Here is a 23585-nt window from a genome sequence, read left to right as displayed (position 1 = left end):
CGGAAGCAACCGCATGTGGCTGAAGCCCAGACGAGCCGTCGGGCTCACGGCCCCCGGCCGGGACGGGAGAGGAGCTTGCACACGCGCGCGGTTGTGTCGAGCTTGGCCGCGCAGGCCAGCGGGATGCTCGCGGGGGAGAGGCCCCGCGGCGCGGAGGGAGCCGCGGCCGCGTGCGTCAGCCCAGTGCCACCACCGCGGGAGGCTGCGCTGGGGCGAAGCTGGCCCGGGGCACGGCCAGCAGCCGAGAGCGGTGCTGCCAGAGCTATTTTAATCCCGCCGTGACTCACGGCTGCAGCTCATGACTCACCACGAGTCTTGGTCGTTGGAGTGTTTTGCAGATGCGTCAGGTTCCCGTGAAGCCGGCGCGCGCATGGCTCAGGCAGCGGGAACGAGCTGCGTTTCGGGGGGGTTTCTTTCTCCCCCGTCTAAACCTCCGCGCACGAGGTTCGCCCTGCGTCTGCCCAGCCGCTGGGGGCAATTCGGGGCAGGCCTGGTGCAGAGCAGAGCAGGTCCCGGGGAGGCGCATAGCAGGATGCGGCCCCTGGGCTTGGCTGGCACAGCACGGCATGGCACGGCACGGCATGGCACGGCATGGCACAGCATGGCACGTCACCGCATGTCCTGTCCCACGGCAGAAACACAGCTTTCCCAGACCAGGGTCTCCGCCCCCGCGGAGCACCCGCAGCGGAGGGCAGGGAGCGGGGCTGTGCCTGCCGCGCTGCCCAGCCGTGCGTGAGCGCCCGCGGCCGGGATGGGGCTGCCGCCGAGCCCGCGGCCCCCAGCGCGATGGATCACCGCGAATCCCGGCTCTCGCCTCCCCTCCTTGGACACCGCGCGCTGCCAGGATACTTTGGGGCCTGCAGCGCTGCCGACAGGATCCTTCACTGCGAGACGACGTAGCTTTGGAAATGAGTTACGAGCGTTTCTGAAATGCCCCGTGCTCTCAGAAACCGCGGGCGAGCACGTGCATCCCGCACGCGGGGCGGCCGCGGCCCCGCGGCGCCTGCAAAGCCCGACCGGGCGAAGGAGGGGCTGCGAGGTGACGGAATTGCACAAAAACGTTCAGCGGCATTTCTGCCGCCACGCCACGCGTTTTCTGCGCCGCGGCCCCGTCTGCGCAGGTGGCTAACGAGCGCCCGGCCGGGGGGACGCCGCAGCCCCCGAAAGCAGCCCTCGCCCGGCAGCGCTTCCAGCAAGCAGCTGCTCCGGAGGCTGCTCCTCGGCAGGGACCGAGGCGTCGCTGCAGCGACTGATTCTCCCTGCGGCGATTCACAGAAAAATCCCCCCGTTTCTAGGAAGCCCGCGGAGCGCGGGTTGTTCCCGCCGGGAGGAGGGGTGCCGACGGGGGCCCCACCAGCGAGGGCGCCCCGCGGGCTGCACGTGCCCCACACGGGGCAGTTGTGGGCACCCCGAGGGGGCAGTTGCAGATGCCCCACGGGGGGCAGTTTGGGGCACCCCAGGCAGGGCAGCTGGCGGGATGCCCTGCACCAGGGCAGTTGCAGATGCCCCACGGGGGGCCGTTGTGGGTGCCCCAAAGGGGCAGTTGCAGATGCCCCAGGCGGGGCAGCCGGCGGGATGCCCTGCACCAAGGCGGTTTGCAGTTACCCCACGCGGGGCAGTTCGGGGCACCCCGAGGGGCAGCTGCAGATGCCCCAGGCGGGGCAGCCGGCGGGATGCGCTGCACCGGGGCGGTCTGCAGTTACCCCCGGGGGCGGTTTGCGGATGCCCCCGGGGCGGCTGCGGCACCCCCGCCCCGCTCTGCGCTCGCCCCGCGGCTCGCGGCTGCCGGCGCCTCCAGCGCAGCGGCGGGGCCGGGCGGGCCGGGGGGCGGCGGCGGCGGCGGCGGCGGCGGGGCGGGGGCGCGGCGGGGCCGGCGCTGGCGGCCGGGCGGGACCTCCGCAGCCGCGGGAAGCGCGGGAAGATGGCGCCCCGCGCCCTGCCCCCGCCGCGCCGCCGCCCCGGCGGCCCCCGGGCGGGCGGGCCCTGACCCGGCGCGGCGGCGGCGGCGGCGGCGGCGGCGGCGGCGCGGGCGCAGCGCGGTAAGGGGGGGGCGGCGGCGGCGGGCGGGGACCGGGAGCGGCGCGGCGGCGCCTTTGAATGAGCCAATGGCGGCGGCGGCGCTGCCCCGGCCCCGGCCCCGGCCCCGCCGCTGCCCCCCGGCAGGTGCCGCCGGGCGCTGCCCCACCGCGGCGGCAGCGCGGGGCCATGTGCGCGCCGGGGCCGGGGCCTCCCCGCCGCCTCCCCGCCGCGGCGCCCGGGCCGCCCCGCTCCGCCGCCCGCTTGTTCCTCCGCCGGCGGCGCCGCGTTGCCGCGCCGGGGGGATGCGCTGCCCGGGCGCCCGGTTATTCCGGGAGGGTAAATGCGGTTAGGGCTCTGCGCCGCTCCGGGTTTGTCCTGCTGCAAACGCCGCGCCGTTTCCCGCAGCCGCCGGGAAAAGCGGCTTCGGAGCCGCCGCGCCCCGGGCCGGGCCGGGCCGGGGCGGCTCCTTCCCCGCCGCGCTCCGGACCCGGCGGGAGGGAAACGGCCGCTCCGCTCCGCGCCGCTCGCTGCTGCGGCGCTTCCCTGCCCCGGCGGGCGCGGGCGGCCGCGGCACTGCAGGGAAACCCTGCATGGAGTTCAGCGTTAAATTCAGAGCTCCGAACCCCAAGCGCAGACTTTGCAAGGCCCACGCTGCTCGTTGCACCCAGGCAAAGCGCCCCGGGCTGCCGGGGGCTTCGCCGGTCAACGGGGCTTGGCGCGGTGGTGATGGGCGCCTGCTCCCCCCTCCCCAGGGCTGCCGGGGCCCATGGAGAGCAGCAAGCTGGACCCCATCATCCGGGATGTCTACGCGGCCGCCGGACACGTGCAGCCGGCGCCGGGCGACCCGGCGACGCGCAAGGGCAGCGGCTGCCGCGACCTCATGGTCAAGCTGACGGAGGGGCAGTACGTGCTGTGCCGCTGGACCGACGGCCTCTATTACCTGGGGAAGATCAAGCGGGTAAAGCGGGCGCGGGGCGGGCGGGCGGGATCCCGCGCCGGGCATCCCTCCGGGAACGGGGCCCCCCAGCCCGCTGCGGCCTCGAGGAGGCTGAGACCCCCCGCGTCCGAGCGGCGAGGAGCCCCCCGCGCTGGCCCTCGGGGCCGGGGCGAGCATCCCCCGGCAGCCCGGTGGCAGCGGCTCCTCCCGCCGTCTCCCCGCAGGTGAGCGGCTCCAAGCAGAGCTGCCTGGTGACCTTCGAGGACAACTCCAAGTACTGGGTGCTCTGGAAGGACATCCAGCATGGTGAGTGCCGCCGCCCCGCGGCTTCCCCTCCCGGCCTCCCCGAGGCGCCCGGCGGCAGGGCGACCGGCTGGACCGCGCGCCCCGACCCGCCGCCCTCCCCTCCCGCAGCCGGCGTCCCCGGCGAGGAGCCCAAGTGCAACATCTGCCTGGGGAAGACGTCGGGGCCCCGCAACGAGATCCTCATCTGCGGGAAATGCGGGCTAGGTGAGGGGGCCGCGCGGGGCGCCCGCCGCGGGGTTCGGACCCGCTCCCCTCCCGGCCCGGCCCGGCCCGGCGGGCTCCTCACCGGCCCCTCTCCTAGGCTACCACCAGCAGTGCCACGTCCCCGTGGCCAGCGGCGGCGAGGGCCCGCTGGGGACGCCGTGGTTCTGCCGCCGCTGCATCTTCGCCCTGGCCGTGCGGGTGAGTGAGGGGCGCCCGCGCCGGCCCCGCCGCAGGGATGCTCCGGGATGAGGCTCTGGGAGCAGGGTGGCACGGGGGAGCCCCGCGTTGCCCTCCCGCTCCCTCCCGTCCCGCGCTGGCATCGTGCGGCGGGCGCAGGATGAGGCCCCCCGTCACGGCCGGCCCCGCTGACCCCCGTCCCGCTCGGTCCCGCAGAAGGGGGGTGCCCTGAAGAAGGGAGCCATCGCCAAGACGCTGCAAGCCGTCAAGATGGTGCTGTCCTACGACCCCGAGCTGCTCGAGTGGGACTCGCCGCACCGCACCAACCAGCAGCAGTGCTACTGCTACTGCGGGGGCCCCGGCGAGTAAGGCCTAAACCTGCGCCGGCCGCGGGGGGGGCAGCGAGGGGCCGCGCAGAGGCTCCCAGGGCAGCTCCGGGATTTGGGAACCCCACTGCAAAAGCAGCAAGGCTGCGGGAGCTCGTGGCCGACCAGGCTGCCGACGTGGGGAGCTGCAGCCGGGCTGTGGAGGGCCCAGTCCCCGCTCGCAGTCGTGGGGTCCGCGCGGCTCCCTGCCCTCGCGCTCACCCTCCTCCTCCTCCTCCTCCTCCCAGGTGGTACCTGAAGATGCTGCAGTGCTACCGCTGCCGGCAGTGGTTCCACGAAGCCTGCACCCAGTGCCTCAGCGACCCCATGATGTTCGGGGACCGGTACGTGCTCTCCGGCTCGGGGGTCCACGCGGGCTTCCCGGGGGGGCTGCGCACGCATGTGTCTCGGTCTGAATTCGGGCAGCCCCAGGCGCCGGGGGTTGCTGCAGCAGAGCTCAGCCGGTCCCGTGGTCACGTCGGGCTACGTGACGGGGGGTCCGTGCTGGGGTGGGGGTCTCAGCCCGCCCCCCGGGCGCCGCAGTGCCCTGTGCCCGCCGGGGCCATCGCAAACCGCCTCCCTCCCGTGTCCCCTCTGTCCCTGCCGCTCCGCAGGTTCTACGTGTTTTTCTGCTCCGTGTGCAACCAGGGGCCCGAGTACATCAAGCGCCTGCCCCTGCGCTGGTAAGGAGGGGGTGGCAGGGAGGGGCTCCGCGGCGGCCGGGCAGGGCGGGGGGCTGCAGCCGGGCTTCCGCTTCCAGCCTGGCTCGGGGTGTTTCCAAGCCTGGGCTGTTGGGGATGGCGAGGCGCCCAGCCCTGGGGTCCTGTTTCCCAGGGAAGCTACTTCTTAGGAAGCTCCAAACCTGCTGTCTTGCCCGGGGGCCCAAATACATGTTTGCAAGAAGATAATTGCAGAATGCATTCGGGTGGCAAGTCACCTATTTCTGTGTTTAAATACAAGCTTGCGTGGGACCTTATGATTCACTGCGATGGTCTGAAAGCACTTTATAAAGATTTATGAATTTATAAAGACTATGAAGAGTGCCAGCAACGCAGATGGGGCACGCGGCTTCCCGGGCGAGGGGTTCCCGGGAGAGGGGTTTTGTGGGCGCAGAAGGGCTCGGCCGGGGGATGCTGGCGCGGCAGAGCGTCCCGGCCGTAGCGGTGGCTGCAGTCCTGGCCCCGTGCTGGGCGGAGGACGGGTGCCAGCCCTCCGGCTCTGCTTGCTCCGGCAGGGTAGACGTTGTGCACCTGGCGCTCTACAACCTGGGCGTGCAGAGCAAGAAGAAGTACTTCGACTTCGAGGAAATCTTGGCCTTTGTCAACCACCACTGGGATCCTTTGCAGCTCGGGAAGGTGAATGCAGGCAGCCGGGGTGAGGTGGGGAGTGGCCGGGAGGGAGGGAGAGGCACTGCGGGCCGGCTGCCTTCACAGGGAGAAACAGAGGAACAGGAAAAATCGGAGGGAGCTTTGAATTTAGAGCTGATTCTGTTGTACCTATTTGATACGGTTTGATAACGTTGTGGGAAAAGCAGGCTCGCTCCGACGAGCTGGGGCTTCCCCGTTCAGCAAAGCCCTGGTTCTGCAGCTGCCCCGGGGCTTCTGCTCAAACTTGGTCTTGCGCAGGTTTTTCATTTGTTCTGGTGTTATATCTAATACTTTCCCCAGTTGGAGCTATAGCTCTAAGACAGCGCACCGGGAATGTGTTCCCGCGTTAGGGTAGCTCGTTCCCGTGCCGAGAGCAGCACGAGCAGCTCCGCGTGCCCGCTGCGAGGAGGAGGGCAGGGTGGCAGATCGCGGCTGGCAGGACTCGGCTGCCTTTTGGTTTCCTGCTCGCGCCGCTCGGCCGGCGCCGCAAGCCGGCGTGCGGGTTCCCCCGTCTGTCCGGTTGCTGCATAGCCGCGGCCGGGAGCGGCAGGGCGGGCGCGGGGCTGACCGCTGCCGTCTCCCTGCAGCTGACGGGCACCCCGGTCTCCGAGCGAGGCCCGCACCTCCTCAACGCGCTGAACAGCTACAAGAGCAGGTGAGCCGCGAGGCCGGCGGCGTGTTTTCGGGAGGGCCGGGATGGGGCCGCGAGGGGATGGATGCCGCGCGGCGCGACGGAGCGAGCGGCGGGCTCAGGGCTGCTTTCCTCTCTGCCGCTCAGGTTTCTGTGCGGTAAAGAAATCAAAAAGAAGAAATGCATCTTCCGCCTGCGCATCCGCGTCCCGCCAAACCCCCCCAGCAAGGTCCTGCCGGAGAAGGTGCCGGGCTCGGCTGAGAGCCGCTCCGGCGACCTGAAGAAGAGAGGGAAGAGCAAATATGTCCATAAAAGCGGGTCAGTGACCGAACTCGCCCTCCTCTTTCCTCCACCCCGATGGCCCTCCCAGCGCCGGAGGGTCCCGGCGTTCCCCGTCCGGGCCGCGGGCATCGCTGCGAGGTGGCGCTTCGCCGGGGTGGCCGCGGCCCCGTGTCCCGCGGCCCGGCCGCCTCGGTCACCGTGTCCCCTGCGCCCACAGCCTGCTGCCCCGGCAGCTCCAGCAGCAGAAGCAGCGAGCCGCGCGCAGGAAGAGGGCCAAGTTCCTGCTGGAGGACGCCATCCCCAGCGTAAGGCCCTGCTCTGCACGCTTTCTCCGCTCCGCGTTTCGGTGCCCGCGCTGGGGACGGGGAGGGCTGGCCGGGCGCCGCAGCTGGGTGCCCCAGCTCCTTCGGGGAGCCCCGTCCTCGCTCCCATGCTCCCGGGGAGCTCGCTGGGACGTGTGCCGCGGTGGAGGGCATCACCAGGACACGTGCCGCGGTGGAGAGCATTCCTGGGGGGCATCACCGGGACGCGTGCCACGGTGGAGGGCATCCCCGGGGTGCATGCTGTGGTGGGGGGCATCGTCAGGACGCATGCCGCGGTGGGGGGCATCACTGGGACACATGCCATGGTGGAGGACGTCATCGGGACACTTGCTGCGGTGGTGGGCATTGCCGGGACGTGTGCCACGGTGGGGGGCATCGCTGGGGTGCATGCTGCAGTGGTGGGATGGGGCTGGAAGGGGCGCAGGAGGCCCCTGTTTTCCCCGGAGGGACATGGAGCACTGGGAAGGGCTGGGCATGGGGACGCTGGGACGGGGATGCTGAGCACCCTGGAGCTGCCTGGCTCTGCTCTGCGCCTGCCGGGTGCCCGGGGCCGGAGGCTGCCGCAGGGCCGCTTGCTGCGAGGGCAGCTCAACTCTCCAGCGGGGTTTTTCACGGCGCAGAGCGACTTCACGTCTGCCTGGAGCACGAACCACCACCTGGCCAGCATCTTCGACTTCACGCTGGACGAAATTCAGAGCCTGAAAAGGTAACGGCTGCCCGGCCCGGGGGGCAGGCGCCGCGGCGGGGCTGGGTCCTGCTGCACGAGGGATGCTTTAAAAGCGCAGGGGTGAGGGCAGGGGCTGGAAACCCCCCGGGGCGAGGAGGGAGCTGCTTGGTGACCTGCATCCTCCTCCGCAGCGCCAGCTCGGGCCAGACCTTCCTCTCGGACGTGGACTCCACGGACGCCGCCAGCACCTCGGGCTCCGCCACCACCAGCCTCTCCTACGAGTCCAGGTAGGGGCGTCGGGGCAGGGGGGTGGCGCTGGCCCCCGCGGCCCCCCGTCACCGCCGTCTCTCTGCCCTCCCGCAGCCGCAGGACCGTGGGCAGCCGGAAGCGCAAGCTGGCGGCGGGGAGCTACGCGCCGGCGGGCAGGCGGCGGGGCGGCGGGCGGCCGGAGGGCGGCGAGGCGGCGGGCGGCCCCGAGCGCCCGGACATCGACAGCCACACGTTCGAGAGCATCAGCGAGGACGACTCCTCGCTCTCGCACCTCAAGTCCTCCATCAGCAGCTACTTCGGGGCGGCGGGGCGCCTGGTCTGCGGGGAGAAGTACCAGGTGCTGGCGCGCAGGGTGACGCCGGAGGGCAAGGTCCAGTACCTGGTGGAGTGGGAGGGCACCACCCCGTACTGAGCCCGGCCAGCCGCCCCTGCGGAGCGGAGGAGGAAGAGGAGGAGGAGGAAGCACCCGGCCACCCCCTGCCCGGCTCGGCGGGCTCAGGGCCGAGCGGAGCGGCGGCCAGCCGGTGCCGTGAGCTGGGCTCTGCGGGCGTCGAACCTTGCAGGCTTTTTTTTAATTATTATTCCATTGCATTTTTAATAATTGCTCTTTTATCGGCCGCCCGTGTCCGGACAGCATCGCCTCGCTGCCTTGTCCTGAGGCAGCCTCTGGCCAAGCCAGCTGCGCCACGGCAGCGGATCCCGCTTTCCTCCTCGTGCCTCCCGGGGCAGAGCCGGCACCGCCGGGCCCCTGCCGCGCTCCAGGGCCGCCCGCGGACTGCGGCCGAGCCTCGAATAATGGCCCCGCGCGTCCCGTCGCTGGTGCAGAAAGTGGCTCCTCTCCCGCGCCGGAGCGCCGGCTGCTGCATCCCTGCGCCGATGGGAAATAACAGGGGGCTGATGCTCACCGCAGCCATTAGAGTATTTTCCTTCTCCTCCTCAATCCGTTATTAATGCAACGTGGTTTGTTTAAAACGAGGGGAAAACATCCTGTGAATAGGTCACAGGCAGCTTTTGCGGCCGCAGGGCGGGTTTACGGGATGGCTGCGACCCTCCTGCAGCCTCGAAGGCGTGGGATGATGCACCAGCGCCGCATCCGCGTCCTCCCGGCAGTCGCGGTCCTGGAGCGAGCTGGGCAGAATGGCGAGCGCGCCGTAATGCCGCCACGGGTGCAGCCCCAGCAAGCATCGCTGGAGGCCTTATTTTCACAGGAATCGTCGTGCTGCACGTGCTGAGCGAGATGGACCAAGCCCACGGCACGTTGTCGCTGCTTTCGGCGCACGGCGGTGCCGGGGGGCGGCTGGGCGCGGGGGCAGTTCTCCTGCCCCAAGCCACGCGCAGCCCCCCTGTCCAAACCAGAGCAATACTGTCAGGTCGGAACAAAACGCGGTCGTCCTGAGAAGCAAAACGCGGACTGTTTACAAACTCTAATAGCATCAGGCATGTTAGATTGTTTTCTTTTAAGATATATATATATATATATATATTTAATATTGTCCTGCTCGTCTGTGCCCTGCCAGCTCGGTGCCGCCCCCGCGGCGGGCGCAGGGGAGCCAGGCGGTGCCGACGGACCGGGCTGCTGGGTGACCCCGCGTGCTGCTGCTCTCGCCTGCCTCCTCCATCCCTCCGTCACCCCTGGTCCCCCTTACACCCGCTCCTGTGGTCTGGCGGCTGAAGGGCGATCTGAAAAGCCGGGGGGCTGCGGTGGAGCGGGCTGCGTCTGCAAGCAGGAGGCTGCAGCGTGGTCCTTAAAAGCAAGCTTTTCTGCTTTGGTTACTTTTAAAATAACATAGCAGAATGTCCGAGATGGGGGGAGCTTCGGGGATTTGCTGGTTTTAATTTATTTGGTAGCACGAGGACTTGTCTGCAGCCGAGCGGGTGCTGTTGGCGATGCCCTGCGGTGCCTCACAGACGCTGAGACCCGACGGAGCCATGGCAGCAGTGGGGAATGTGCCTGCGAAGCGCCGGCCGGGCGCTGGGCTGCCTCGGCCGCTAACGGGAGCAGGAGTAGCCGTGATGGCGGGTTTCAGCCTAGCTTTGATTCCCCCTGTGCCGGATTACCTTGCTGCGTTGGGGTGCTCCCCGTCCCAGGCCGGGATCTCCCGCTCGGGACCTTCCCAGGGCGGCAGGTTTTGGTGCTCGGCGTCGGCTCGGTGCCGTGCTGCGCGGGTCGGGTGTCTGCGGGCTGGCGTTGCCGCAGCCGGGGCGTTCCTCTTCGGAAAGGCTCCTTCACGTAGCAATTTGCATCTTCTGTCAAATGCTGCCTCTTGGTACAACCTCACCAGCACCCGGGCGATTTGGAGAAAATCCCTGTCTGCTGCCTGCTTCTGTCCCGAGCCCCCCGAAGGCTGGCTGAGAAGTGTCCGTGTTCTGGATTTTGGGGGGGAACCAGCAGTTTTCTCCAGGGTTTCCGGAGCCGTCGTTGGAGTGTGACCCCGTGCCCGGTGCTTTTCGAAGCGAAGCCCCCGGTTTGGGGGTGCCAGGCTGAGCCGCGTGGAGAGGGAGCGATGCCGCTGGCGGAGGCTGCGGGGACCATCGGGGTCCGTGTCCCGGCTTGTCCCCAGGAGAAGCCACTGCTGGACTTCCCCAAACCACTCCGACTGGGATGGCTGCAAGGTTTTTCACCTCCTTCTGCTTCGCTTTAAGTACTGCCCTTTCACCAGTGCCTATAGAGCCCTTCTTGCCTGCCGCCGGGGCTGCGGGGCCGCCGCGTGCCGGGCCGCACTGCGTTCCTGCTCGCAGCCCTTCGCTCCGCCCCAGCCTGTGCCACAGAGCTGAATGTGGAGCCGTGAAAAATATTTTTGTTCCAGAATATATTTTGCATTAGTCCTGATAGATACGATAATGATTCTGTGCACCTTCTAAAGACTTATGGTTTCAAGTTGCTGCTTGTAATAACCGACTTTTGTTATATCCAAGTTGTAATTAATATGTCTGACGTACAATTAAAAAGTCTTTTTTTTTAACAGCAGTGGCTCTTTAGAGTACCCGGCTTATTGCGTCTGAGCAGCTGGGGGTTTGGCTGGGCGGCTCGGGGCCGGCTCGCGCTCTGCGGCGGCTGCTGCACCGGGCGCCAGGCGAGGGAGGAAGGCGACCGGTGACGAACGGCAGCCAGTGCCAGTTCCTGCTTATGAGCTGGAGGCAGAGTTTGCACTAAAACTTTAAAGTTTGCAGCCGTTGCAGCAGTTTGGTTAGCAGTTCCTCCGGGCAGCGTTGCTACTTGATGAAGTACAGCCCAAAGTACCTCTTGTGCCTGCCTTCGGGGCATTGCGACAGCTGCGCGAATCGCTCCTTGCCCGGCAAAATGCTGCCACGACGCACCAGGAAGGCGGCACTGGTCCGGCAGGGATGCAGAGAGGTGAGCGTCACTGCCGTCCAGCTGAGCCCTGCCGTGTAACGTGGGGGGCCCCTGTCTTCCCACGGGCTGGTGACCCCCCCGCAGTGCCCAGGCTGCTGCCTTTGCCGTGTCCTCACCAGAGAAGTGTTTATGTCCTTATGCCCTCAAATGTTTTCCTTTAGTCAGACTGCTAAATGGAGAACAACAACAATGAAAAAAAAAATCCCTCTTGGTCCCCACCCACTTAATTTTAGCCTAAAACTTTCACATGGCACAACGTAGCCCTGACAGGGGATAAATAAAGCTTCGGTTTGGGTGTGATGCTGGTCTGGCCTGCCGGTGCTTGCTTCATGTGCTCGTTTTTGCCAAAGGGCCCAGCTGGGATCCTGCTTGTTCCCATTTAGCACTAACAAGTTTGCTGCCTTCTGAGAACAATGTTGCTGGTAGAAAAGCGGGGTTCTGCCCCTTCTGCCACCAAATGTGCTCCCGAGTCCCTCTCTCTCCAGGCTGCCCTCCTGGTTTGAAGGGCCAGGACCGAGGCCCGGTCTCGCCACAGCCCGGGAAGCTCCGGCAGCTGCTGCCGTGCTCGTGGCTGACACAGGGCCGGCAAAGGCTGTGACAACATTACGCTGTACAGGTAAGAAAAGCTCCTGTTTATTAGCTTCCCAATCACATAAATAACTCAATACTGTTGCATAACTTACATTATGTTAAACTATTAACATGAGCATCTTTTTACAAGGTTTAGCCTGGGTGGAAAGCAACCGCTCAGGCGCGGGCTGGGGATGCTTGGGGCCGGAGCTGTGCCCTCCTGCGGGAGGGCGATGCCTGCCCTGGCCCTGCACATCGAAGGGGCAGTGGCACGGCTGGGCACTGCTCCTCTGCGGTGGCAGGGGGTCGCCAGCCTCGGCCCCGCTTTCGCCGTCTCAGCGGCAGGGCGCTGGCAGCGTGCGTGTGCACTGGGGATCTTGGCAATCGCTTAGCGGCCTCTGCTTAAAAGTTTGCTGTTCCCTTGGATTCTGGAAGACAAACCAGCAAGTTAGGTGACCGCAGGAGGGAGCGTGAGCTGGCACATCGCAGCTGCCCTGCCGCATCCTGCCTCTCCCTGGCCTGGGAAGCAGGAGCCGGAGCCAGAGCTGTGCGGGGTGCAGGGACAGCCGTGGAGGCAGGCAGCGGGGCTGGCTGCGCTGCCGGGTGCAGAGACGCATGGAGCTGGCCGGCCCTTCCCGACGGCGCTGCCAGCCTGGCAGCCTGTCCGCACGCCCCTCCAGCCTGCAGCTGGGGTGCTGGGGGCACGCCGGGACGGGGCCCGCTGCCTCGTGTTTGCCACGAGACGCCTGAAACAGCGCTGAGTGCTGCGAGGTGTCACGGTCTCGACTTGGACACCCCGTGTATCTTCTTCCACAACGCTGGAACAAGCTTTAGCTGTGTCAGCCTTCTCCGCTTCAGCCTCTGCTGCCTCTATGCTGCTACACGCTCTGTGGGGCACAGGGTCAGGCAAAGGAGGGGATGGTTCAAGTACAAAATTCCCAATCCCAAACTTCTGCGCTACCGCAAACCTGTGAAGTTATATGCTGCCTCCCTGTGCGTGTGTAACTCCTGCCCGCCCAGGGAGGGGACTGGCACAGCAAAGCATGCTTCATCTGGTCTCCCCGAAAGCAAAGTGGTTTTGCACATCTCAGTCTCTTGGGATGCTTTCTTCTATCCATTTGAAGTAGAGTGGGTTTCCTTGGTCAATAGGCAGGCTGATGATTTCCGGAATTTCAAAGGGATGGATGGATCTAAAGTGGAAGCAGATGCACGGTAAGTGCCACTGATTCATCCCTGCGGCAGGGGATCGCAGGCACAGGAAACGGAGGTCTCCGCTCCCAGCGGTACGTACCAACCGTGCCCCCAAACTTCCCATTGACTTCAAAGCACTCCCATCATCTTTCTGCCATGTGAGAGTTTTGCTTTGAGTCTGGGGTTTACTACGGCCAGCAGCTGACTGCCAGGAGCCTGTGGCCCAAAACTGGCTGTGCTCAACACCCAGTGCTTGGGAAGATGCAGGAAGTCCTTCCAGGAGGCAGTCAGGGAATAACCCGTATTAGCAGAAGGATAATCCCTCCTCGTTCCCAATACTGAGAGCCGGTTTAAACCTAGAAGCCCAATAGCTGATACTCCTTCCAGCCTGTTTTGAGCTGATGCAGTGTCTGTTTTTTGGCTTACCGGCAATATCCAGGAGCACTTAAAAACCCTATGGATGGACAATGGGATCAAGGAATCCGATTCACACCTGCCTGAGCATGAGATGGCAACGTACCTTGGATAGGAAACCCAGTGCTTTGCCCGAGTGAGAGCCTCACCTGACGTAGTTGGACAATTCACCTATCTTTGATGTCCTTGTTTTCACTAACTGTAGAGAATGAAAAAAGAAAAAGAGGAAAAAATAAACCAAGGAGAGGTAAAGGGTAAGGAGCAATCTTGCATGCACAGTTCCACTCCACCCATCTAACACGGCCAGCGCTGGTGCCTGGCGGTGCTGCTGAGGTTGCTCCCCGTGGCAGCAGTACGAGGGGCCGAGCCAGGCTGGCCCCTCCGGCTGCGGCTGCTGTGCCCGCAGGTGGGTGCTCAGGGAAGCTGTGCTGTGGGGTCCCCAAGTACCGTCCCAAATCTCCAGCTGGCTGATGTCACATCCCCAGGACAAGCTGGTCCCTGGGCTCCAGAGCTCTCCCTCACTGACCCATGGAGGTGGGGCGAAATGCGTTAGGCAGTGCTGGACACTTACTAGCAGTATTTCTGTGGATTCTTCTATTTCGCCTTTCCAGAAATACCTAGATTTAAAAGGCAAAACAGTAGCAGCAAATGTAGTTACAAAATGCAACATTGTACTTAACGTCAGCATGCATAGGTGCATTTACAGAGGAGAGCCTTCTTGGCCATGCCGGGAGTGAGGGACCTGCAGGGCTGGAAACAACTGGGACAAAGGCAAGGGGAGCTGCTGGGTGTCTGCAGAGACAGCGGCTTGGCAAAGCTGGGAGGCCGTGCCCAACGCCACTCTTTTTTCTCCCTTTCCCTGCAGTAATGGACATTTACTTCTTGTGAGTCAGCTCTGACCTTCTGAAACATTCATCTTGACAGAAGGCCATCCTGATTTCATCTGTGTGCTGGCTGCCTTGCATGAGGAGTCATCTGGAGGCGTCACCGTGTCTACTGAGCAGGAGGCAGTCTGAGAGGTGAGCTAAAGCAGGAGGAGTTTGTGCATCCACTCCTGTTGTGATGGTCGGTAGGGAACCAAGAGGGAGCGGAGGGGTTATGGGGTTTGCCGTGTGGGACCCCTGTTTCAGCAGCCTCAGCTGGGCTGTGAGGAAGCCCCTCCAGCAGCGAGGCTGTGATGCAGGGACCTGTTCAGGGCCTGGGGCTGCTCAAGTCTCCCAAAAGGCCAGGCAAGGAGTGCTCCTAGGTGCGAGCAAGCAGGGAGTATGTTTCTGTGCCGGGAACAATGTTTGGATCTTTCTGGGTAGTTTGAAGAGCTGTTTTGGAACTTCCTTCCTTAACTTCTTTCCCCCTAAAACAAATCCAGTCCCTTTGCATGGATGGCCATAGGTACCTGGCAGAGCATGGCTGCTCTTATTTCAAGGTCAAAGATACTGTTCTTCCTTATAAAAAGTGCTCCTTAATATTGCAAAAGCCTTTTTGGGGTCTCTATCTTAGCTTCTGCTTAAGCCCTCTAAAAACAGGAGCCTTATCCCCAGGGTTATAAATCACTTAGCTCTTCGCTAGATCTCTGTATCTAAGTAACCAATAAACAAATGGTCCCAACTGGCAGATAGAGCATCTGCACTCCTTTAATAAGCTTAAGGCACTTTGCGAGGGTGAGGATCATCTCTGTTATCCCTGAGAACAAACAGAACCCGCAGCCTCCTGGAAACCGTCTGGCTCCCCACAGCCCGAGGCGCATGGGGATTCGCCTCCGCCTCCCCCCAGGGGCAGCCTGGCTTTGTTTCCTCCTTTGGAGGAATATTCAGCACAACTTACAGGGCCGAGGTCTTCGGCAGGATGTTCACGCAGGCAGCCAGCTTCTTATCCATAATGGCCCTGGATAAAACAGGGAGGGTGAGTTAGTGACCGCCCTGGCTCGCTGCGGCTCTGCCCTCTCCTCTGTCTGCAGGGAGTTAGCCCTGTGCTGCCTTGGACTGCAAGGAGCACATTTGACAGTAGTGACAGGGGAGCTGTGGCTAATTATCACCCTGGGAAAGCAGAGCAAGAGGTGACCTCCAGCTGGAGCTGGTTCAGCTCCGGGCCTCCTGGCACAGCTGGGCACCATGCCTGCGAGGCCTTGCTGCCGAGCGGGAAGGCTCGGTGTCGCTCCTGCCCGGCGCGGCAGGCCGTACCTGTGCCGTGCACAGCGCGAGGGGCAGCCTCCCCTTCCAGCAGGGACCCTGCGAGGGGCAGTGCTGTCCCCGTTTCATCGGCGACGATGGGGCAGTTTCGGAGCTGCTGGGCCACAAAGAATGAGGGCTGGGATGAGCACAAAGGAGTTTGTCTCTCAGTCACGTATTTACACTGTCAAACTGTGCTTCTTCCTCACGCAGCAACCTAAAAGTGGAACTTGTTAAATTAACAACATTAAGGTTTTCCTGCATAAAACTTCTTAGAAATCTGAAAGCCAAATAAATTTTGTCCCTCAGGCTTCCTCCTTTGGTTGCGGGCTCATTTGTTATCGCAGAGCTGCTTGTGTCTGCCAGCAGAAGTGATATTTAACTGATTAAAGAGTATTGAAGCAATTTCAGGGTGGATTTTTAGAAGAACTAGGTCAAATGTTGTGTTTTCTGACCACAGCAATGTCTGGGCACTTCTTGCAGAGGCGACAGTCTGGTCCCTCTGGCAGGCTGTAAGGGTGCTTTTAAAGGCGCTGCACTAGCAACCTCACCTTTGCTTTTCTTTAACTCTAGCCTCTCTGGGCACTATTGTGTACCAAGTGCTTTGACAGTGCAAACATTTAACTTTTGGCAATTACACCTAGGTCAAAGAGATGACCCTGAATTGCAGAGGAGGAGCAGGTAGTTATTAGATTAATTAACCCTAATTAACCCTTAGTAAGCTGAAGAAGTAAATCCATTCTGATATTTGTACTCAGTTAACTACCGCTCCAATCCAACTGTCAGCAGAACCCTTTTGGCTCTGAGGAAGTTAAAACTTCATTATCCTTACATCCAGGTTATTATACAGACTGGAAGTGATTATAAAACAAACTGTAGGAATTTCTTACTTTTCAAAAAGACAAAGTTATTAACTGTAAAAACATGATAGAGTTGATTGCTGGCCAAGATGTCACTGAAGATGAGCAAAACGAGCACTAAAGCTAACTCCTCCATGGCAGCAACCTGAAGATGTCCAAGCCAGGGTGCTAAAATGCAACTGCACGATGTAATGTAATCTGGCCTCTGACCCATAAGGAAAGCTGGGCTCGTGCTTGAATATGTATAAGCTCCTCTGCACATCTTTATCATTAGGCCTGCTTTCTCTGGCTATTTATAGAAATTTATACCTTGCAAAGACGTGTACAATGTTGTCCCTGTGCGGCTGCACGGGCTCCACTGTGGGGAGGAAAGGAAATGGTAAAAGCCCAGGAGCCGTGAGAAAAGCAGCTCTTCCCGCTGATCCTATGAAATCACCTCACCGCTGTGGCAGTGGCTCTGAGTGGCTGTGTTAATAATCTTTGGTTCTATGTTAACAATCTTTGGAATTTTGACTGGTTCCCAGGTTTTTCCCTATAGTCTGTGGCTGCAAACTCTGGTGGAGGGGAGGCCCTGAGGACGGCAGTGTGGCAGCACGCTGCTGAGGGGTGCCGCGCGAAGACCATGCAGCATTCACATCACCCTGCCTCCTCCTGAAGGAGAAACCCTACAGCAGCATGTAAGAAAGCAGCCGGGAGGGTTAAACTTTCAGTAGGGCTCTCCCAAACCACGCAGCACTCAGAAATGCCCTGGGCAGGGGACCCAGCTAACTCTCTGGGTTGGGTTTAATGTTTAAACTCACTGAGGTGATAGAGATTGTCCTTATCTCGGCCAATGGCTCAGAGGGAAGGTGGGCCTGAGAGGCCGGCTTTCCAAGGAGGCACCGGGTTGGTTTGCTCTAATCATGTGTAGCCAGTTCTAGTAATTTAATGCTCGTAAATCATCTTGAGTTAATCTTTAGGCCAATGAACTGCAGCAGCATGAATGCAGATATCCCCACTGAGTTTATCATGTAAGACACGTGGTACAAATCACTTTGCTGTTGCTGTGTGCAATTTTCAAGTCCTCCTGTGGCACAGGAACCTTTTAGACTTGGGTGAATACCTTCTAATTGCTTTTGCTCTGTCCTAGTAAACTGTGATCCTAACTGATATCCTGAACTTTGTCCTAGAGAGCTGAGAAGAAACAGCTGGCCACCATGGGAACTGGAAACATTATAAGAAGATGAACACGGTCGGTGGAAAACATCTGCATAATACATGATATCTTTGGGCTGTGTGTTTAATGTGTGTTTCTTTCTCCTTGCATCACTAAACAATAGCCTCTGAATTGAGACATGAAATATTAATAAGCAGAAAAGCAGAGAAAAACATATGCAGAAATACAAGGCAGAGCCAAAGGCTCAAGGACTCTTCAGGTGTTAAGTTTTGTGAGATGCAAACGGTCACAGCACCCAGCCCAAAGGGCTCAACTTCTCATAGCAAACACAAGGGAGAAACTAGATCTCTATGGACTAGAGGTTTCTCCTGAGGATTTTAGATTAATAGTAATCCAGATAAATTGGATTAGAGCTGGCGCGAATGAACAAGTCAGATGCTGAATTTTACCTGCAGCTAATCAGCTTTCAAAAAGTCTGAACTCCTTTTTTTCACAGAGAAATTCCTTGCAGTCTGAGCCTTGGAAACGAGTGCTCCACTGAGCAAAATAAAGGAATAATAAACATGAGAGCACTAAGGTGAGAGGGAAAATAAATGTAGATGCCCTGTGTCAGCCGTTACAATCCTTGTTCATTCATCCAAATTCCTGAACAAAGGATTAATTATTCCACCAGTAAAATGCAACCAAAATACATACATCCCAGGATGGGTATGGGGTGCAGGGAGTGATCTATTTCCTCACCCTTCACTGAAAGGAACAAAGAGTGGAAAACATTTGCAAAGCTGTTAAGGTGAAGCATTTTCAGGAACAAAATGATCTTTTCACCAGCAATGTACAGTTATTTCTTTTTTCAGAAGATATCAAGTTGTACAGATATTATTCTACTGGAATTTCTTATTACAGTTGCAGTATTTAAGATGACACAAACCCCCTTTCAGTAGTCTGTCAGTTCCTGAATGGATATTTGGGAACGCTCTGCTATTGCAGAGGACGGAGAGTTTTTGGCAAGCGGTGGGATAGCATGGAAAACAGCTCACAGGAGGTGTTGCAGGAAACTTAATGGTCCACCGTAAACATTTCCTCAGTCAACACAGTTCCAGTACTTTGAACAAACCATCTATTCAGTCAGGGACCGAGGGATCTGTGAAAAAATGGCATGCAAAACAGCATGCAAAGCTGCTCATATACTCAAAATAAATAAATAAGGGCAAAAGCCTCATTCCCTGAAGTGTTTAGTGAGCTGAGTGCAAGCTTTCAGGTGGTATCTCATGACGGCCTGTTTTGGGTTTTCTGTGGACCACTTTTGTCCTTGCTTTATTTTTATGTTAGTGCCACTATGCTTTGTTCCTCTCCATAAACACCTCTCCTGGAGTTTATCTGTGTTGCTCCGAGAAGAGCGACTATGGCAGATCAGAGAGCGTGGTGCTGGGGCTTAATCCTTCTGAGGGCCATGAGATTTAGGGCCATAGCTTTAAAAATGGGTCTTGAAAATGAAAGCCAGTGGAAAAAATTGAGAATTGGCTTGATGTATACTATGGCATTGACTTCGGAGTCAATCGTTATCATTCCTGTAGAAAGCAGAGCTCTTGGTGTGTGGACATGTGACAGAGAGAGAGAGAACATAAGAGAAAAGGAGCCCCGTTTGGACAGAAGTGCAAAACCCCTGAACCAGCAGAGAAGTACCACTGCTCTACTGATGACAAGGAAAGGCTTTATTTATTCCATGAAAAGCTGCTTTGGAACAACTTGAGCAGACAAGCAGTGGAAGCGTCACTGTACCTTGCAATATCCTTGGCAATTTCCTCGTTGAGACAATTGATGAAGGCGATGGAATGGGTCCCAGAGATGTAGCTGCCAGTGACAGCAGAGTGCAGCTGAAGAGCCAGACTTTTTAGCATGGGGTACATCAGTAAAGACAGAGCCATCGCCTAAAATGCAAAATATACGAGTGCTGATGTTAGGTAAAATGTTGCATTTTGTAAAAATAAGCATTTGCTTTATCTATGACTCAAGAGAAGTCTCCATTCCTCTTTCTTTCGACATTACTGTAATGCTAGTTGTAATTTAAGTGAAAACATGCTCATAGAGGCATTCATTCTCCTGAAACGGGGCCAATCTAATACCATGCCAAATGCTCAGGGCAGGAAAGGGTCAGTTTTAGAGCCTTTACCAGCTCGCAGGAGTCCAGGCCTCTGCTCCAGGAGGTCATAGTAGAAATTAATGGTGCGTATACACCTCACTGCACAGCCCTAGCAGCCACAACTGTTTTTCCAAAATAAGAATAAGGAGGTAAGTCAGTGGTTGCCTCCATTAAAAAAGGCAATAATAAGCTTCAGGAATCTATACATTATTTTGTATTTGCTCCCACAGCTTACATCTGTATAAACAGTCCTTGTTAAAGGCAAGGGTTGAATAAAGCTATAAGGCTGAGAACTTAATAAAAAACAAGATATTAATGCAAGCTTTCGTCAGCTGATCAGACTGTTGTATGAAAAATTGTAGAGAAACAACTGAAGGTACTCAGATTCTTACAGATGCCTGAAACCGAATTTATTGCAAAAGGAACTGCTGCCATTCTGTCTCCAAATCTGAAAAGCACAGTCCAAACAGTCCAAACCTATTTACAGCAGGAAGTTGCACGAAGTCTTCATGCATTAAGCCCTGAGCAGCCCAGCAGCCTCCTTTATAAATGGGTGCATCTATCAGCTAGTGGGCCAAATCAGTCCTTGAGGCAAGTGCACCTGAGTGCATGGCTGCTCGGTGGGTGACGGTGGCTGTGTCTGGCTAGACCGAGAGTAACAAAAGTCAGGGGTCCCTGGCTCTGAGGTGTTTTTGAGCATCCTGGAAATGCCGTGTCCTGAAGATTGCCATGCTAGAGGTACGTACTCTGTGTCTTCAAAGGGGGCGGGGGCCGCACTGTAAGGGCAAGTGAAGCTCAAAGTTTTGTTGCCCATTCGGATGTTCGTGGGGAACACTTGGAGGCAAATTCAAGACACAGGCAGGCATTTCTATCTCACTAAGTTGGAGCTTAGCAGCTACCTGCCGCCAGGGCTGAGGAATCCCTTCCCCAGACCATGTGGCCCTTCACAGGCATTTTCTTTTCCTCTCAGTGATGTCCCTGCTGTGTTATATTTTGGGAGGCCAGAGCAGATCCATACTTTGAACCAAGGCCATTTCCCTAAATCCTGTGATTAGATCAAAAACTACATTTCTATTGGAAAAACAGAAAAAAGGGTTTGCTTTAATGCAGCCCTGCTAGCCCAGGATGATTATTTGTTCTGCTGACAGATGTTTCACAGTCCGTCCAGGCTATGGTACAAACAGTGCATAGCAGGTAAGGAAGACTAAGACTTAAATGCAGGCTTAGGTCTTGTTTCCTCTTAATTGTCTGGTTCTAATAGCAAAGTCAGGTGTGATCCTTTTGGGCACAGAAATGGTCATCAACACAGCCCAAGTCTGTAGGGCTGTCCTTGTCTCGCTGGCCTGCAGAAAACAATAACGCTCTCTCTCTCTGGACCGGCTGTACACTGGCAACAAGTCGTTCTTGTTGTACAGCAGATCCTGTTCCTGGCAAGTCCCTTAGCTTCCCGTTGTATTAACATGCCATAAACACAGTCACTTTAAATATTTATTCTGTAAATCATCTCAGCTTGGGCTTTGCTGGGATAGCAAAGTTTAATTCGGTGTGCTGAGTAACAGCAAATGGATGGGTGTCCGCACCCTCTGCATGCAACACCCACTGTCTCTGCACAGCTGCTCTTCTCTTTGTCTTCTGTCTTGTTTTTTAAATAAACCGCATCTAGCCCTTACTCATCTACAGTGATAAAAATATTTTTGTAAGACTCAGAATATATTCCCTTTCCCCTTTTTTCCACCCTCATTTGTCCTCTAAAAGACCTCCCATTACAGGGCAAATGTCAGTTTTTTTTTTTTTTAAACTATCGATATCTCTCTTCTCACCACAAACACAGGAACTCTTTTCTGTTTGGAAAATGACTGATGTTTTATATGGATTGTCACCTTTTTTTCAGTCCATTTGAGGAAATGCTCTTTGTTATCATAAGCTTCTCATAATAATTTTCAGAGCATCTTTAGTGTTCTTTTTTCCCACTAAGCCATTTAACAAGTATTATGCAACAATTCACAGAAGTTACCCAGATAGTTATAAGCCAAACAGGGATAGGCTGGTGTACCTATCTTTCCAGATTAGAATGTAATCATGTTCCCTGCTCAGAAAAAAAAAAATCCATCCTGTTCAGCATGCCAATCATTAATCTTCTTGGAAGATGTATGTGCATATGATGAGGAAAATTCCCATGAACATTTGTGAGTGAATACTAATACAACAGTGACCCACCTCTTGCATTATTTTTATTTGGAAAGAAAGAGAAAAAAAGAGAAAGAAAATTATGCCGTTTCTTTCAGCATAATTTTATTTGCCAAGGGGTGGTGCAGAACTGAGGGAATGAAGCTTGAGCATCCGTGCCTAATAATTTGAATAAACTCGGAACTGCCAAAATGTTAAAGTGACCGAAACTGAAAAATCTGCTGTGAGATTGTAATTGTCACACTGAAAAGCAGGCTGAGATTGAATTTCTCCTGCAAGACCCCTCTTTTTATGCAGCAGTTCCCTTGCAAAAGGAGGGGCAGCGGCGTTCCCGGTTCGCGGGCGCCCGGCTCCCCGGTGGGTCGCCTGCATTGCCCTGCCAGAGATGGACGCCGTTCCCAGACGCGGGTCGACACGTCCCGCGATGGGCTCCCACTTACCAGCAGCAGGGCCAGGCGGCCCGGCCGGGAGCAGCTCGAGGTGCCGGGCTGCTGGCAGCGCTGGCTCAGCCACTCCATCGTCATTGCTCTGGGCGAGAGCCGCCGTCCTGCTCCGTCCTGCCACCTGCTCTGCCGGGAGTGTGGCCGGGGCTGGCCGGGAAGGCTGGCTGCAGGGAGCACAAACTCCTCCTCCTCTTCCTCCCCGGCTGGGCCTGCGGGTGTCCCCCGGCATCACTGCCGCCTCCGCCACGGCCCGTCCCTGTCCCTGTCCCCTCCCTGTGGAGCCGGGTGAAGCAGGTGCCGGGGCCTGGCACAGCCAGGCGTGGGGTCTGGCCCGCAGCAAATCCAGACAAACACTCCTAGTAGTGCCGGTGCTCTTCCCCAAACATCTTTCCTAACATCTGCTGGAGAAATAATCTGTTCCTCCCAGGGTAAGAGGGGTGCTCGGAGACACCTGGTGATCACCACTCAGCAACCTTGCCTTAATTTTCCCATCCACAAAATCGCTTTTTTTCTCAGACCTCGTATTATCGGGGCTTTGTAATCTTTGCGTAGCGACCGCTAGCAAGCTGATAAAGCTGGTGATGCTGGTCGGCCCTAAAACGCTTAGCAATAAATAAAATAAAAAATATCCTTTAAGCGATCCAGTGCAGAGGAACACAGACCACCATGCTTTCTCAAAACACAACTTGGTTACGTCCCCGCCAGTTCTCATAAGCTCATAAGGGACTTCTCATAAGTCCCCGCGGCCAGTGGCGGCAGAAGGCCAGAGCAGTGCCATCGCTTCAGTGACCTCCTGGAGACATCAAGCACCGCAGAGCGCTCGGAGCACCTCGCAGCATGGGAAGAGCCCCGGAGGTGCTAAATCCAGTTGTCTTCTTTGCTGTCTGCGGATTGAAAAATCATTCTTCTGCTGCTATAGATCAAGGCCGGTCGTTCCCGGCCGGCACAGCCCACCCATGCTGGGACCGAGCCGCCACGGGGATGTTGCACCTCGAAGGCAGAGGCTCCGGAGCAGCATTTGCTGTCGAGGCGACTGGAAAGGTGGCGAGACATCTGCTTGCTGGGGTGACACGGGGAAGTGCTCTGGGGCCGCCGGGAACAGTTTGGCTCCAGATGAGCGAATTTTCCAGGCCCCTGGGAGCTCTGCTGAGCAGATGGAGGCTGCTGCGAGCGCTGCGCGGGGGAAAACACGGTTATGTGTTAGACAGCTCGCTGCCTAGCGCGCCGCGGCCTGAGCTGCGAGGGCTCTTCCACCTCGGCACCCGCCAGCAAGCCCTGTCCCTGCTCCACCGAGCTCCTCCGACAGCGACAAAGCTGCTCAGGCTGCGGGCTCGCCACCGCAGGCCCCCGGCACGCTTGTCCCGCCTCGTGGAGGCAGGCCCAGCCCGCGGGCAGCGCCCCCGGCTCCCGGCTCCCGCCTCCCCGGGGGCGGCTCCGTGCGCCACCGCCCCGCTCCGCCCCCAAAATGGCGCCTGTTTTCCTGACGGAAACGGCAGTTGAGGGGAGGTTCCCGCCGCGCCCCGCCCACGCTGCGGGGGGCGGGCCCCCAAGCCCCG

The 23585-nt window shown here is 58.9% G+C and overlaps 2 protein-coding genes and 1 long non-coding RNA gene across 4 annotated transcripts; 2 read left to right on the top strand and 1 right to left on the bottom strand.

Annotated features, from left to right (window-relative positions):
- Window positions 1–325: 325 nt before the first annotated feature.
- Window positions 326–10516, top strand: PHF19 (PHD finger protein 19). 2 transcript variants are annotated; one of them, XM_064523899.1, is made up of 15 exons: window positions 1914–2039; window positions 2772–2977; window positions 3181–3262; window positions 3371–3466; window positions 3564–3664; window positions 3860–4008; window positions 4257–4352; window positions 4623–4691; window positions 5243–5363; window positions 5963–6030; window positions 6154–6324; window positions 6506–6593; window positions 7232–7317; window positions 7470–7565; window positions 7642–10516. In XM_064523899.1, exons 2-15 carry the CDS (start codon window positions 2786–2788, stop codon window positions 7958–7960), a joined length of 1734 nt encoding a protein of 577 aa, XP_064379969.1. In that variant the 5' UTR covers window positions 1914–2039; window positions 2772–2785; the 3' UTR covers window positions 7961–10516. The 2 variants fall into 2 exon arrangements, with proteins under 2 accessions (XP_064379968.1, XP_064379969.1); XM_064523898.1 differs by lacking the exons at window positions 6506–6593; window positions 7232–7317; window positions 7470–7565; window positions 7642–10516 and having other exon boundaries at window positions 326–2039; window positions 6154–6317.
- A 998-nt stretch (window positions 10517–11514) lies between these two features.
- On the bottom strand, window positions 11515–23483 carry CUTA (cutA divalent cation tolerance homolog). Its single transcript, XM_026094513.2, has 6 exons — window positions 22027–23483; window positions 19039–19187; window positions 14900–14959; window positions 13650–13695; window positions 13228–13277; window positions 11515–12663 (listed from the first exon to the last, which is right to left on the bottom strand). The coding sequence occupies exons 1-6, from the start codon at window positions 22108–22110 to the stop codon at window positions 12561–12563; spliced, it is 492 nt and encodes a 163-aa protein (XP_025950298.2). The 5' UTR covers window positions 22111–23483; the 3' UTR covers window positions 11515–12560.
- On the top strand, window positions 12662–19720 carry LOC112979947 (uncharacterized). Its single transcript, XR_010392403.1, has 3 exons — window positions 12662–14097; window positions 16628–16780; window positions 17273–19720. It is a non-coding gene; the product is annotated as an uncharacterized LOC112979947 (long non-coding RNA).
- Window positions 23484–23585: the final 102 nt, after the last annotated feature.

Source organism: Dromaius novaehollandiae, chromosome 20 (assembly GCF_036370855.1).
Source record: "Dromaius novaehollandiae isolate bDroNov1 chromosome 20, bDroNov1.hap1, whole genome shotgun sequence".
Lineage (NCBI taxonomy): Eukaryota > Metazoa > Chordata > Aves > Casuariiformes > Dromaiidae > Dromaius > Dromaius novaehollandiae.
Note: the sequence above shows the minus strand (reverse complement) of the source record. Positions and strands in the feature narration are given on the sequence as shown.